Source organism: Dermacentor albipictus, chromosome 9 (genome assembly GCF_038994185.2).
Source record: "Dermacentor albipictus isolate Rhodes 1998 colony chromosome 9, USDA_Dalb.pri_finalv2, whole genome shotgun sequence".
NCBI classification, from domain to species: domain Eukaryota; kingdom Metazoa; phylum Arthropoda; class Arachnida; order Ixodida; family Ixodidae; genus Dermacentor; species Dermacentor albipictus.
In genome coordinates, this window is record NC_091829.1 from 31,213,793 (window position 1) to 31,227,383 (window position 13,591).

Here is a 13,591-nt window from a genome sequence, read left to right on the forward strand (position 1 = left end):
TCGTGTCATTATGCATCGCGCGCCAGGGCGCATGCCACGCGCTGCAGGACCGCAACTTACGCAAGCGCACAAGACGGGCTCTCCACTTTGTAGCGTATATGCCCACTACAGTACAAACAACAACGGCACCGCCGAGCAGCACTGCCGGATGGATGGATGTTAAGAGCGTCCCCTTTGGAACGGGGCGGTAGGTCACGCCACCAAGCGTGGGGGCGCCACATGCTGGGTAAAATTTCGACGAGAGGTTGTGTACATCTCTCCAGTGTCTCCTTCACATAGCCTTGCAAGTTGCCTGCTGCATAGAGTTTCTTACAATAACTGTATGAAACCCTATGGCCTGCAGGCTTCGTACCGCGCGCGCCGTGTGAGTGGACGTTTCATTCGAAGGACACGTGCACGATGCGCACGTTTCGATCTGCCTTTAAGAAGTTGTGTGCAGTTGACAGCTATGTTTTTCGTGGCTGCAATGCGACGAAAGGGCGGCGGCTGCTTAGCCATGCAGGTGAACGCGGAGCAGTTAATCGGAGACGACATCGTATATGCGCCGCCGAAAAAATCGTCGGCACATACAATGCGTGTTGGCTAAAGTCTGTATTCCAGCTTCCCACAATATGTCTGCTGCAAATTCGTGTTGTCTCTGTTGGCGACCACGGACTCCCATCGGCACTGCGCAGAAGTATACAAAATATAGCGCCGCACAGCCGCAGCACAAGTACGACGTGTACACAACTTTAACCAATACGTCCCCTACAATATTGAATAGCGGCAGCAGCTCAATAAGCTTGGTAATTTTTCAACACTGGTCAAGAGATGGAAGTTGAAGGCATAAGTAATCGTTCCTGCTTCACTAATGCCGCGCGGCCGTTGTTTAGCGGCTATGGTGTTGGGCTGCCATGGATGCACGAGGTCGCGAGATCGAATCCCGGCCATAGCGGCCCGTCTACTCAAATTTAGGTTCACGTTAGAAAACCCCAGGTGTTCGAAATTATTCCGGAGTCCCGTCCACTACGGCGTGCCTCGTAATCACATAGTGGTTTTGGCACGTAAAACCCTCTAATTTTACCCGCCGTGGTTGCTCAGTGGCTATGGTGTTGGGCTGCTGAGCACGAGGTCGCGGGATCGAATCCCGGCCACGGCGGCCGCATTTCGATGGGGGCGAAAACATCCGTGTACTTAGATTTAGGTGCACGTTAAAGAACCCCAGGTGGTCGAAGTTTTCGAAGTCCTCCACTACGGCGTGCCTCATAATCAGAAAGTGGTTTTGGCACGTAAAACCCTATAATTTAATTTTAATGCCGGCGCGACCAAGCCACGGGCGTGTAACTCCATCGATCGGCGCAATGGTGATGCAGAAGTGAACTCCGGTCATGTTCAATGCATCGTGCACATATTCAATTTCTCGGCACGCGTGAACTCCGACAACTGCTGGAGCATGCCACAAAAGTTGTTTCCGTTCTTGGGCATGCAGCGCGCACACAAACACACCACGGCATGAAAGGTGCACCGTAAAGACATGGCAATTCGCGCGCTATCTGGGTGTTTGTTCTGTTGGTGCGTTAAGGTACGAATACCTGTATTGCTCTTCTTACTCAGAAGCAGAAAAGATAACACCTGAAGTTTCTCTATCCCGATATGATTGAGGGTGTAATCGCAGAAATAAAAAAAGTAATAATAAAACACTTAGGCACGTTTGTTTAAGCTTGGATTTCCTTACGTTTTCTCTTTCTTTTTTTTTTCCAGTTGGTCATTTTCTCAATGCACAGCCTCGTATCGTGTATAGATGGTATATCTTTTAGAGCGAACAGAGAGTAAGTAGTAAGTTAGTGGTCCTGATCCCTTTTGACTCAGGGCAGACGTTTGTCAACGCCACAGTAGATGTTATGTATGCACCGCGCACTAGGTGTCGCCACAGGCCCACCACCATTGAACGCCTTTTGAATCGTGAGCAAGCAGGCATGCGCCGTACCACTGATATGTAAAATGCCGAAGAGCGAAGGGAAGACGTGCTCTGTCATGAACGGCGAAAACGGTGACGCAGACTTGAATGCGGTGTGGGATGAAACTGCTTGCGAGCTTCATCCGACTCCTCGACTGCACAAGGTGTGTACCTGTACTTACGACCGTTCGTCATGCTCACCTTTTCCGCAAGGCGAGCACGACAAGCTCTACCGCCAGCGCGCGATATACGCAATTGCCGTGGCACATGACTTCCCGGCTAACACCGCATGCGCGTAACAACGCAGCGTTGCCAGCCACCCCTGGCACAAAACATCACGGAATGTCCAACTTCGAACAAGCATGCAAAGCAAGCGCGACTGACATGCTCGAGCAGCTTCACTTTCCACAACAGCGAAGTCAAACTCGGGATCACAGTCGCGTGCACCGCGAGTTTTCTTTTTGCGCCGGGAATCGAACAGCATAGGCGACGGCGATCGCTGTAGGCCACTTGCACTTCTGAACACACTTGTACGCGATTACGTTTCGATCTGGGCTTTAAGTAATCAGAAAGTATAACGCCCAAGAACCGGCGCTGGAGACAAGAACTACGCGGTCCGAGCCAACCACCACGGTCAGAGCCGGCCGTAAACAGGCATTTCCTGCGCGCGCATACACGCCTACTTCCGCACGAAGTTGTTGCACGTACAATTTACTACTATACAACAGGCTTGCGGCCGTAACAGCCATACAGGTCTAACGCTGTAAAGACTAGCATATGAAGGGTATAATGCAGACTATCAGGCTGCTATACATTCGTCGCCTTCAGCCGGTAAACTTCCACATCCGTTATGCTTGCGGCGCAGACAGAGCAAATAAATGAAATGTATACTTGCACTTCCTCTGCAGCGTTAACGAAAATTTTGTCTCCTCTACCCATTCACTGCCCATCGTGGTGGCCGAAATAGCGGCTAAGCCGTGCCTGCGGCTGCCGCGAACATTGTAAACTGAGGAGACACCGATCAGAAGGCACTCAATGGCGGACGCTGTCACGTGAGCATATATGGCGGCGCCCATAAGTATTCACAGCCTTTTCATGGGTTCATCGCGCATGTGAGCCAGTAAATGACAGCATTCGATGCATTCTTTTTTGTTCGTTTCACGACGATGCCGTTTGACCTGTGGTAGAATTAGACATGCTTCCGACAGCTGCGCGCGACTTCAACGCTTTCCATTCGTGGTGTGCGTTCTGCGTAGATTGCTTTCGCGCTTATATCACCTTATGAGGACGTTGATTGGCTAAGCCAGTGACGTGCAGGATTTCCTGTCGAGGCGCGGCGTAAGGTGCCACATTACTCAGCAGCGAAAATGCACACCCAGAGGTTTCCAATACCCTCTGCGCATCGCTGCGATATCTATGTATAATCAAGAGCAACACTGATTTGCCTATGCCACGTGCACCGATAAGAGACGTACACACTGCCACAGTGTGTCTCGTCGTGCTACCGGCTTACAAGCGAAGCAACCAACATCTTTACTTAAGTGAGAACGGAATGAATATAACGTCAAACGAATCAGTCGCACCGACTGCTTTCACAACAAGCGCAGCCACTATGGAAGATGCAGCTCGAGAATGGGTCGGTCGCGTCGCGGGCATCGTGACCATGGCCAGCTTCGTCGGCAGCCTGTCGATGTCCTGGCGGGTCTGGCGATCCGGAAACACGGTCGGCGTCGCCTTCTCGCCCCTGGCCGCGGCCGCCATCTGCCTGCACGCCTGGCTCCTCTACGGAAGAGCCATCGGCGACCCCAACGTGGTGTGGGTGAACACCTGCGGTCTCGTCCTCATGCTGGTCAACGCGTTCGTGCACCGCCTCTACTCCCGGGACCGAGGGCCCGGCGTGGCCCTGCTGGCGACTCTCGCGGCGATGCAGATCGCGTCGCCCATGATGAGCGTGACGTGGTTGGGCAACCTCGCGTTCGTCACCACCGTGGCCTGCAACGCGGCGCCGATCGCCCGCATCAGGACGGTCCCGCTGCCGGAGATCGCCGCTTGGACGCTGACCGCCTGCGGTCTCTGGACCGCGTACGGGGCGCTCGCCCGGGACGCGCCGCTGTTCGCGAGCAACCTGGTCGGCACCGTGTTCGCCGCGATCGAGCTGGGCGTGGCCGCGTGGAGACGGTGCCGAGGCGACGTGGACGTGCCCGCGCAAGTGGTGTGACGCGTTGCCCGAGGTAAGTGCGTGTGTGTGTACGTCCGAGATACATGGTTCAAGCGTTCTTAGACGGACGACACGGTTAGGCGCCATTCCGATGTGTACAACAACGTAACTGTCGCATGCATCAACCTTCCATCACTATCTAAACAAGAGAAATGCGTGGTGCTCAACAATGGTCGAACAATCGGCAGGTCACGCAGGTACCAGTATTTGCAATCAGTTCTGCTCCTTTTTTTTACAATACCTCGCATATGTGCATATATATTACAGCGAAGCTGTACATGGCTAGTCGATTCGTCCGTCCGTTCATCTGTAGGTCGCCTGTACACCGAAACCTGTACACCTAGATAGCACAAGGCCAGCTGCTTACTCTGATCATGACGTCACGCTATCTGGCCCTAAATTTCCATTGACAAGACTGGCGTGATGAAAGCGGCGACGGCAAAATCACTGTGGCCTACTCTGGAGCATCCCCATTATATTCTATAGTTCACGGGCCGGGAAACATGACGTCATGGAGCGGAGTGAGAAGGCCTTGTGTTATATTTAGATGGTGTTGCATTAGCTGCGCCAGTAGTGACGTCGTTGCTCTCCGTCGCAGCCGAGAGTGCAGTTTCTCTCTTGCTCCGAAATGGGCAGGCTACGCGTCACACGTACTCCTTAGGAGCAGGCAGCCTACGATCAGCAACGCCGCGAGCAGAACCGTGAACGAGCTCGTCTACACCGTGCCGACGCTGCAGCTCGGGCACAAAAGCAGGCTTGTGCAACCGAGCGCAAGCAGCAACTGCGTACCGAGGATCCGACAGCCTACCAAGCTGTCGTTTAATGAACCTTCGGGATCAACCCAGTGATAAACAGCGGGGCCGCACGTTTCAGCTACGCTGGTTAACCATCTGTACGGAGTGCTTGGGAAGTGATTTCCTCCTTTATTTTTACTGATTTAAAGCATTAAAAGTGTCAAAGACAACACTTCGTTCCTCGAAGAGGCAGGACCTGTCGCGTGAGCTCCTGAACAACAATTTTCAATCATGGATGCGGGGCCTCAAAGAGGTGCGACAAAACGCCGACTCACTTATCTCGCATTTACCCCTAAATCAACACTGTATGTATTTTTTTAAAACTTTATTCCTGGGCGCATGCACGGATCAATGTAATGCAAACACGTGAAAAACGCGTCGCAGTGACAGATCTTAATTTACATCCTATTCTCGCTACCGGTTTTTGATAAAAGCAGGATTGTGTTGGTGATAACCCTGACTGGATGTGTGACTGTCATCCTGATGCGAATAGCTTATAGCGGGCGATTCCAGTGCCGAAAATTGCTTTGTGCGCTTGCGGAATTCTATCCTTTTGTTCTGTTTCAGAGCACGTGACTTGGTGCTCTTGAAGGCGCCAGAACAGCATGCATCCCGGCCTTTGCAGCACGCACCTACTGTATGTGTCTCCGAGAACTATATACTTCAGCCAGGATTCCTCGGTTGAACCGTGCACTTTCAGCGTCGCATTTGCCCTCGATCGGACGCGTTTACATAGGAGAATGGCGCTTTGGAATCTCCGGATATGACACACAAGAGTCTTGACACAAACGGTTAAACGTATGACGCACAAGAAGCATCAGACAAGCAGCCTCACGAACTTGCTGTACTATGCAGGAGTCTTGAAGCTGAAGTAGAGCATATTGGCTAATTACAATAATATTTGTGTGTTTTACTACACAACGCAGTGTCGCAAAGATGTCAACAGTATATTCCTTGCTCCCGTGTGTCTTCGGCATTGTGTAAACTGTAATCCGTACATAGCTGAAACTCTCTGAAATGCCTTTTGTGTGTGTGTGTGTGTTACGGTAGCGCGAAGTTGCTGCGAATAGCGGATTTTCCTCAAGAACTTTGGTCAGCCAACCTGACATGGCCGAAAGTTTCCAGCGTGTGCGTAGACGCTTGCATGCGAATATAGTTAGCCATACATCTATCGACGCCTATTCTCGACAAGTGTGTGTATTCTGGGCGATGGTTTTATTGTAAATAAATGACTTCGAATGTTTCCTTTGTGTCGAGTTCTCGGTTAGAGCACTGCACGGACCCGGGCTGCTTCACGCCGCAAGCCCAGGTCCACTGAATATCGCTTTACCAGGTCCGGGCCAGGTCAAGCGATCTTCAGTGGGCCCCGGCCGAGCCCACTAAAAGCGGTCTGCGATGTTTGCAGAGTGCGCATAATGCCAGTAGCTTAGTATGCGCTGTGCTTTCGACGTTTCGCCTCGCGTTGAAGCGAGAGATGCACGAAGGTCAATTCGGGTCGCTGCTCCTGCCGCGATTCCTCACATTTTGACAGCGAGTTTCCGCGCTCATCGAGCGAGATGTGTTCATGTTGGCGTGCTAGTTGGTTTGAATTCGTGACAGAATGTCTAAACCGATGGAATACGGCCGATAACACTACTACGCTTACTTCGTATAGCTGTCTACTAATTGGCTATCCCAATCGGTACTTCACCTTTTGAGCAAAATCAAGGCTGATTACTTACAAACCAAGGCTGATTACGTACTTACCAATCAAGGCTGATTATTACTTTTTCGTCGCATTTAAATAATTATTTTTTCCATTGAGACACTACATTTCCCCTCTCACGGTTGCGCGCTATGAAGTGAAAAAACAATTGAATGATAAAGAAATCGACATAAGTCCCTTCCCGGAATTTAAGAAGGCTCGTCTAGTGCGGACGGTTGCTTCTCGGTCGGTTCCAGTGTGTCGGGCCTGTCGGCGTCCACGAGTGCGGGAACCGGCACGGCGACGACGACGGCGATCTCCTTCTTGGCGGCGGGCGCCCTCATACCTCGAGTCAAAGTTTAAAAAAAAAATTATGGGGTCTTACGAAGAATGATAGGTGTAACGTTAAGGGATAAGAAAAGAGCAGATTGGGTGAGGGAGCAAACGCGAGTTGATGACATCGTAGTTGAAATCAAGAAAAAGAAATGGGCATGGGCAGGACATGTAATGAGGAGGGATGATAACCGATGGTCATCAAGGGTTACGGACTGGATTCCAAGGGAAGGGAAGCGTTGCAGGGGACGGCAGAAAGTTATGTGGGCGGATGAGATTAAGAAGTTTGCAGAGACGGCATGGCCACAATTAGTACATGACCGGGGTTGGAGAAATATGGGAGAGGCCTTTGCCCTGCAGTGGGTGTAACCAGGCTGATGATGATGACGTGCCAAATAAACCACTTTCTGATTATGAGGCACGCCGTAGTGGAGGACTCCGACAATTTGGATTACCTGGGGTTCTTTAATGTGCACCTAAATCTAAGTACACGGGTGTTTTCGCATTTCGCCCCCATCTCGAGTCAAAGCTCATGCCGGCGAACGCCGTGAGGAAGCTGATTATCTCCAGCAGCAGGAACACCGCCGACCAGCTGTGGTGCTCGGCCACCAGGCTGAGCGGGTTCGAAGACCGATTTGACGCCGCCCACTGCGCGCCGGCAAGATGGCGTTCAATCTGAATATATATTCCTAACGAACATTTAGAGAAAAAAAAAGGACCATTATATTAAACTGCATTGGCATATCGTGCTTCTATAGCAGACAAGCGGCTTGCTAAAACAGCGTCAAATTCTATATTGTGCGAAAGTGTTATTTCACCGCCAACCTACAGCATATGCTTCATCTCGCACTGATCATCGCCGTAAGGTTGGCATTTTGCGGTGCTACGTAGCGTAGAGCCCATCGCGAGTCCTTTATTCCCAGTACTTCTCAAGAATGGAAACACCTTCCCGGCGCGATTATTGCAATCGAAGCTCACGCCGCATTTCGCACGGCCATATTGGGGGCGAGGAGTTACCGAGTCGCCATCTGTCGGAAGCGCCTCCCTAGCGTAATCACGCGGCGCGCTCCTCATAGGTTTCGCTTACGGCGCCCGATAAAAACACCACGCGGCGGTCCTGCACATTTATATAGGTACTCTCAAAACGAGGGAACTTTTAACGCGAAAGCGTTAAGGAGCTTGTGTCGCAGAAAACCCGGTGTCGTCGGCGTCGGTGTCCGCGTCGTTGGCCGTGAGCGATAAATCCCAGAAGGCACTTCATAGATAAAAAAACATCTTGCAAGATGGGCTGGTGGGAATCGAACCAGGGTCTCCGGAGTGTGAGACGGAGACGCTACCACTCAGCCACGAGTTCGTTCCTTCAAAACGGGACAAAATCGCCATACCGAATACGTACAGCGAACGCCCCTATATATACGCGCGGTAGCCGCGATGGAGTCTCCTGAACCGGCTTTTTGTGTGAAAGGTAGGTAAATGCTGCAAGTAAACTATGTGAAATATGTTCTTATAGTGGGCTGTCTGTATCACCAAATGGGGCATAACAAAATGGAGCCTCAATCCAGCGATCGCGCGGGTTCGCAGCGATCGACTGCGCGTCTGCATGCATGCATGTCCCCGCACAATGTTTTGCTTTCGCTGCGAGAGCGTTTTCGCGCCGTGCCGTGAGGCCGCAGCATATGAGCATCTACGACCGGCAGCCTGAAGGCCACTGACGGAACGGCGGCATCTTAATTTTCTTTTCATTTTTTTTTGGCCTTCACTAAATAAAGTTTGTACCACCACCGCCATCTGACAGTACACTAGCAACCATTGTTCCATGGACGCTATCAGAACTGTTCAAAAATAATTTCGTTATATACTTCGACGCCTACGGCGACTGTGATGTGCCATCGCGACTATTCAATCTTTTTTTGTCTTCTAAATTCATGGACATTTCAATATTATTTCTCAAGTTGCGTCGCACTGCATGTTTATCGGTCTTCCCAGTGTGCGATTTCCCTCTGCTTCTTTTTTGTAATTCAGTGCATTAATTCTTAACACAAACATGACCATATGCCATGCCTTTCTTTAATGTGCGTCTTACCGCTCCCTTTCCGTTCCAGTGAACTTGCCAGTATCCAGCATCAACAAGTTCATAGACCAAACCGTCCTGACATTAGCCGGGCAGTGGACCCGAGCGAGCGTCTCAGTGCGCGTTTTCTGTTAACGAACATCGCAGACCCGGCGCCGTATAGCAGAAATCTTCCTCGCGTGTGTGCTTGCTGCATACCCGAGTTGTAGCCGATGGCTGTCTGCCGGTTCTAAATTTCACCAGCCAAGCTTCACGCAGCTCCTTGCCCTGCGGCTACGTGTGAATAAGGCCGACACCGGGCTCCGTTGCGTACGTCCGGCACTGCGGCACCGGGCAGTAGCCTACCATGCTGCACGCCTCCAAAGGCAGCCACTACCTATTATAGTACTTTCAAATGTTGTCCAGCAGACACCCAAGGTGGTAAAGCCTTACCACTTAATCAGAACCGCGGCGCAGGTGGGACTTAAACTTTCGTTTTCAGCTCGCTTCGGCGCTTCCGAAGCAGCCTACGCGGTCGCTGTGCCCACGTGATCTCTAATGCCACGTCACGCCGACGGTGGCGCCAGCTTTTCCAGTGGTGGAGCTCACCGCCAATAGCCGACATGATCGCTCCAGGCTTCCTCCGCAGCTTTAACCAAAATTTTGTGTCGTCTACCCATTCACAGCCCATCGCGGTGGCCGAAATAACGGCTGTCTGAGCCGTGCCTGCGGCTGCGTGAACATTGTAAAGAACCGAGAAAACACCGATGAGAAGGCGCCCAATGGCGGAAGCTGTCACGTGAGCACATATGGCGGCGCCCATGAGTATTGACATCCATCTTCATAGGTTCATTTCGCATGTGAGCCAGTACACGACAGCCTTCGATGTGTCACTTTTGTCTGTTTCATGACGATGCCGTTTGACCTGTGCTGAAATTAGACATGCTTGCCCCAGCGGCGCGCGACTTCAACACTTTCCATTCGTGGTGTGCGTTCTGCGTAGATTGCTTTCGCGCGTATATCACCTTATGAGGACGTTGATTGGCTAAGCCAGTGACGTGCAGGATTTCGTGTCGTGACGTCGCGTAGGGCGCTGCATTGCTCAGCAGCGAAAGTGCACACCCAGAGGTTGCCACTGCCCTCTGCGCATCGCTGTGATATCTATGTATAATCAAGAGCAACACTGATTTGCCTATGCCACGTGCACGATAGGAGACGTATACACTGCCGTAGTGCGTCTCGTCGTGAACTGCGATTGATGCTGCCGGCTTACAAACGAAGCAACCAACACCTTTATTAAGAAAGAATGAAATGAATGTAACGCAAAAGGAATCGGTCGCACCGAGCACTTTCGCCACAAGCGCAGCCACTATGGAAGACGCAGCTCGAGAATGGGTCGGTCGCTTCGCGGGCATCGTGACCATGGCCAGCTTCGTCGGCAGCCTGTCCATGTCCTGGCGGGTGTGGCGATCCGGAAGCACATTCGGCGTCGCCTTCTTGCCCCTGGCCGCGGCCGCCATCTGCCTACACGCCTGGGTCATCTACGGGAGAGCCACCGGCGACCCCAACGTGATGTGGGTGAACACCTGCGGTCTCGTCTTCATGCTGGTCAACGTGTTCGTGCACCGCCTCTACTCTCGGGACCAATGGCCCGGCATGGCCCTGCTGGCGACGCTCGTGGCCATGGAGGTCGCGTCGCCCGCGATGAGCGTGGCGTGGCTGGGCAACCTCGCGTTCGTCGCCACCGTGGCCTGCAACGTGGCGCCGGTCGCCCGCATCAGGACGGTCCCGCTGCCGGAGATTGCTGCGTGGACGCTCTCCGCCTGCGGTCTCTGGGCCGCGTACGGGGCGCTCGGCCGGGACGTGCCGCTGTTCGCGAGCAACCTGGTCGGCACCGTGGTCGCCGCGATCGAGCTGGGCGTGGCCGCGTGGAGACGGTGTCGAGGCGACGTGGACGTGCCCGCGCAAATGGTGTGACGCGTCGCCAGAGGTAAGTGCGTGTGTGTGTATACATACGTCTGAGATACGCGGCCTAAACGTTTTTAGACGCATGACACGATTTGGCGACAGTCCGATCCGGTATGACGACGGAACTGTCGCATGCATCAACTTTCCATCAAATTCTAAACAAGACGAATGCGTGGCGCTCAACAACGGTCGAACTATAAGGATGTACCGGGAGATAGCGTTTCCTTTTTTTTTTTGACGAGAGGACTTGTATACGGGGCTATATGTGTGTAGAAAACAAGGTCCCCCTCGTCGAAAGATTCTCCACAAATACCTGTTGTTCGGCCGATGTTCTATCAGAAGCGTACTCCTCGTCGCACCGGGCGTCGCTTCGTGCAATCCGTCGTCATGCCGGAAAATTAAGACACTCTGCGTCGTTTTGATTTTGCTTGCGTATTTTTTCCGTGGAAGACGCCAGAGCCGTGATCTGCGAGCTGTTATGTAAAGTTCAATACGCATTGCTGCCTCTTTCCTTGATCGCGCTGAAATTTCGCTCAAAATCCTCCCGAAAATTCCCGAACTCTCTTAGTCGCCAAACAAGCATAAAATCGGACAGATCTATCGGGAAATTTCGCTAAGGTTGCAATTAACACTGCTCTCACAGTGCGAAGTTGTCCTGAGGGTGCCCACCCTTGCAATTCATTCAACTTCAAAGCGCAGGCGTCGACCGCATGGAATGTCAGCGTCCTAAACGACGAGGAGCACACAAGGCAGTTTCCATATTCGAATGTCATTTGCTTGTTATCCGCGAGGCCCCACCAACAACCGCCCGAAATAGCCAGGTCCCGTAGCTATCCAGTATTTGCAACCATTTCTGCTACTTTTTTTTACATTACCTCGCATATGTGCTCATATATTACAGCGAAGCTGTATATGGCTAGCCGATTCGTCCGTCCATCCGTCCATCCATATGTCGGTCGCCCGTACGCCGAAAACTCCTCTGGCGCAACCCCATGCGCATGCGCCACAAAATAAAGGAAAGGGGCGCGCGATTAGCCAACACCACTTAGATAGCACAAGGCCTGTTTACTCCGATCCATGACGTCACGCTATCTGGCTCGAAATTTCCTTTGACAAGACGCGTGATGAAAGCGGTGACGTGAAAATCACTGTTGCCTACTCGGGAGCATCCCCATCAGATTCTATGGCAGTTGGGCCAGGAAAAGTGACGTCATGGACCAGTAGTGACGTCGTCGCTCTCCGTCGCAGCCGAGAGCGCACGCACCACTTTCTCTCCGGCTCCGAAATGGGTGGGCTACGCGTCACACGTGCTCCTTAGGAGCAGGCAGCTTCCGATCAGCAACGCCGCGAGCAGGACCGGGAACGAGCTCGTCTACGCCGTGTTGACGGTGCAGCCCAGGCACAAGAACAGGCTCGTGCAGACGAGCGCAAGCAGCAACTGCGTACCGAGGATCCGGCAGCATACCAAGCAGTCATTTAATAACTGTCGGGATTAACACAGTAATAAAAACCGGGGCCGCATGTTGCAGTTTCGCTGGTTAACCATCTATACTGAGGGCTTGGAAAGTGATTTTTCTTCGTTCCTCGAAGAGGCAGGACCTGTGTCGAGTGAGCTCCTGAACAGTTTGCAATGTGGTGAACATTGCTTAAATCATGGGCCCGGGGCCTCAAAGAGGTGCAACATAATGCTGACTCATTTCTCTCGCATTTACCACTGAATCGCCACTGAATCTTTTTTTTACTTTATTCCTTATTGCATGCACGGATCCCTCGCTACCGGTTTTTTATAAAAGCAGGATTGTGTGGAAGAAATCCCTGACTGGATGTGTGACTGTCATTCTGATGGGAACAGCTTAGCGGGCGATTCCCGCGCCGCAATTTGCTTTGTGCGCTTGCACAATTCTCTCCCTTTATTTTTCAGAGCACGTGAATTGGTGCCCTTGAAGGCCTCGGAACAGCATGCACCCCGGGCTTAGCGCCGCGCACCTGCTGCATGTGTCACCGAGAACTATCACCCAGGATTCCTCGGTTGATCCGTGCATTTTCGGCGTTACATTTTCCCTCAGACACGTTTCCATAGGAGAATGGCGCTTTGGAATCTCCGGGTATGGAACACAAGAGGCTTCACACACGCGGTTAAACGTATGACGCACAAGAAGCATCAGACAAGCAGCCTTACGAACTTGCTGTGCTATGTAGGAGTCTTGAAGCCAGAAGCTGGAGTAGCACATATTGGCTAATTACAATATTTGTGTTTTACTACCCAACGCAGTGTCGCAAAGATGTCAACAATGCTCCCGTGTGTATTCGGTATTGTGTAAACTGTAATGTGTGTGTAATGTGTGCGCGTAACGGTAGCGCGAACTTGCTGCGAACAGCGGATTTTCCTCAAGAACTTTGGGCAGCCAACCATGACATGCCCGAAAGTTGCTAGCGTGTGCGTAGATCATTGCAGGCTAAGATAGTTAGCCATACATCTATTGACGCCTCTTCTCGACAAGTGTATATATTCTGGACGATGTTTTTATTGCAAATAAAGGACTTCGAATGTTTGGATTTGTGTTGAACTCTTGGTTAGAGCACTGCACGGCCCGGTCAGCTTCAAGCC

The 13,591-nt window shown here is 52.0% G+C and overlaps 2 protein-coding genes across 2 annotated transcripts; both read left to right on the forward strand.

Moving 5' to 3' along the window:
• The first annotated feature begins 3,436 nt into the window (after nucleotides 1–3,436).
• On the forward strand, nucleotides 3,437–13,537 carry LOC135912725 (uncharacterized). Its single transcript, XM_065445248.1, has 3 exons — nucleotides 3,437–4,167; nucleotides 5,516–5,540; nucleotides 12,930–13,537. Exon 1 carries the CDS (start codon nucleotides 3,489–3,491, stop codon nucleotides 4,152–4,154), a length of 666 nt encoding a protein of 221 aa, XP_065301320.1. The 5' UTR covers nucleotides 3,437–3,488; the 3' UTR covers nucleotides 4,155–4,167; nucleotides 5,516–5,540; nucleotides 12,930–13,537.
• Nucleotides 10,002–13,537, forward strand: LOC135912726 (uncharacterized). The gene is made up of 2 exons (XM_065445249.2): nucleotides 10,002–11,005; nucleotides 12,905–13,537. Exon 1 carries the CDS (start codon nucleotides 10,327–10,329, stop codon nucleotides 10,990–10,992), a length of 666 nt encoding a protein of 221 aa, XP_065301321.1. The 5' UTR covers nucleotides 10,002–10,326; the 3' UTR covers nucleotides 10,993–11,005; nucleotides 12,905–13,537.
• Nucleotides 13,538–13,591: the final 54 nt, after the last annotated feature.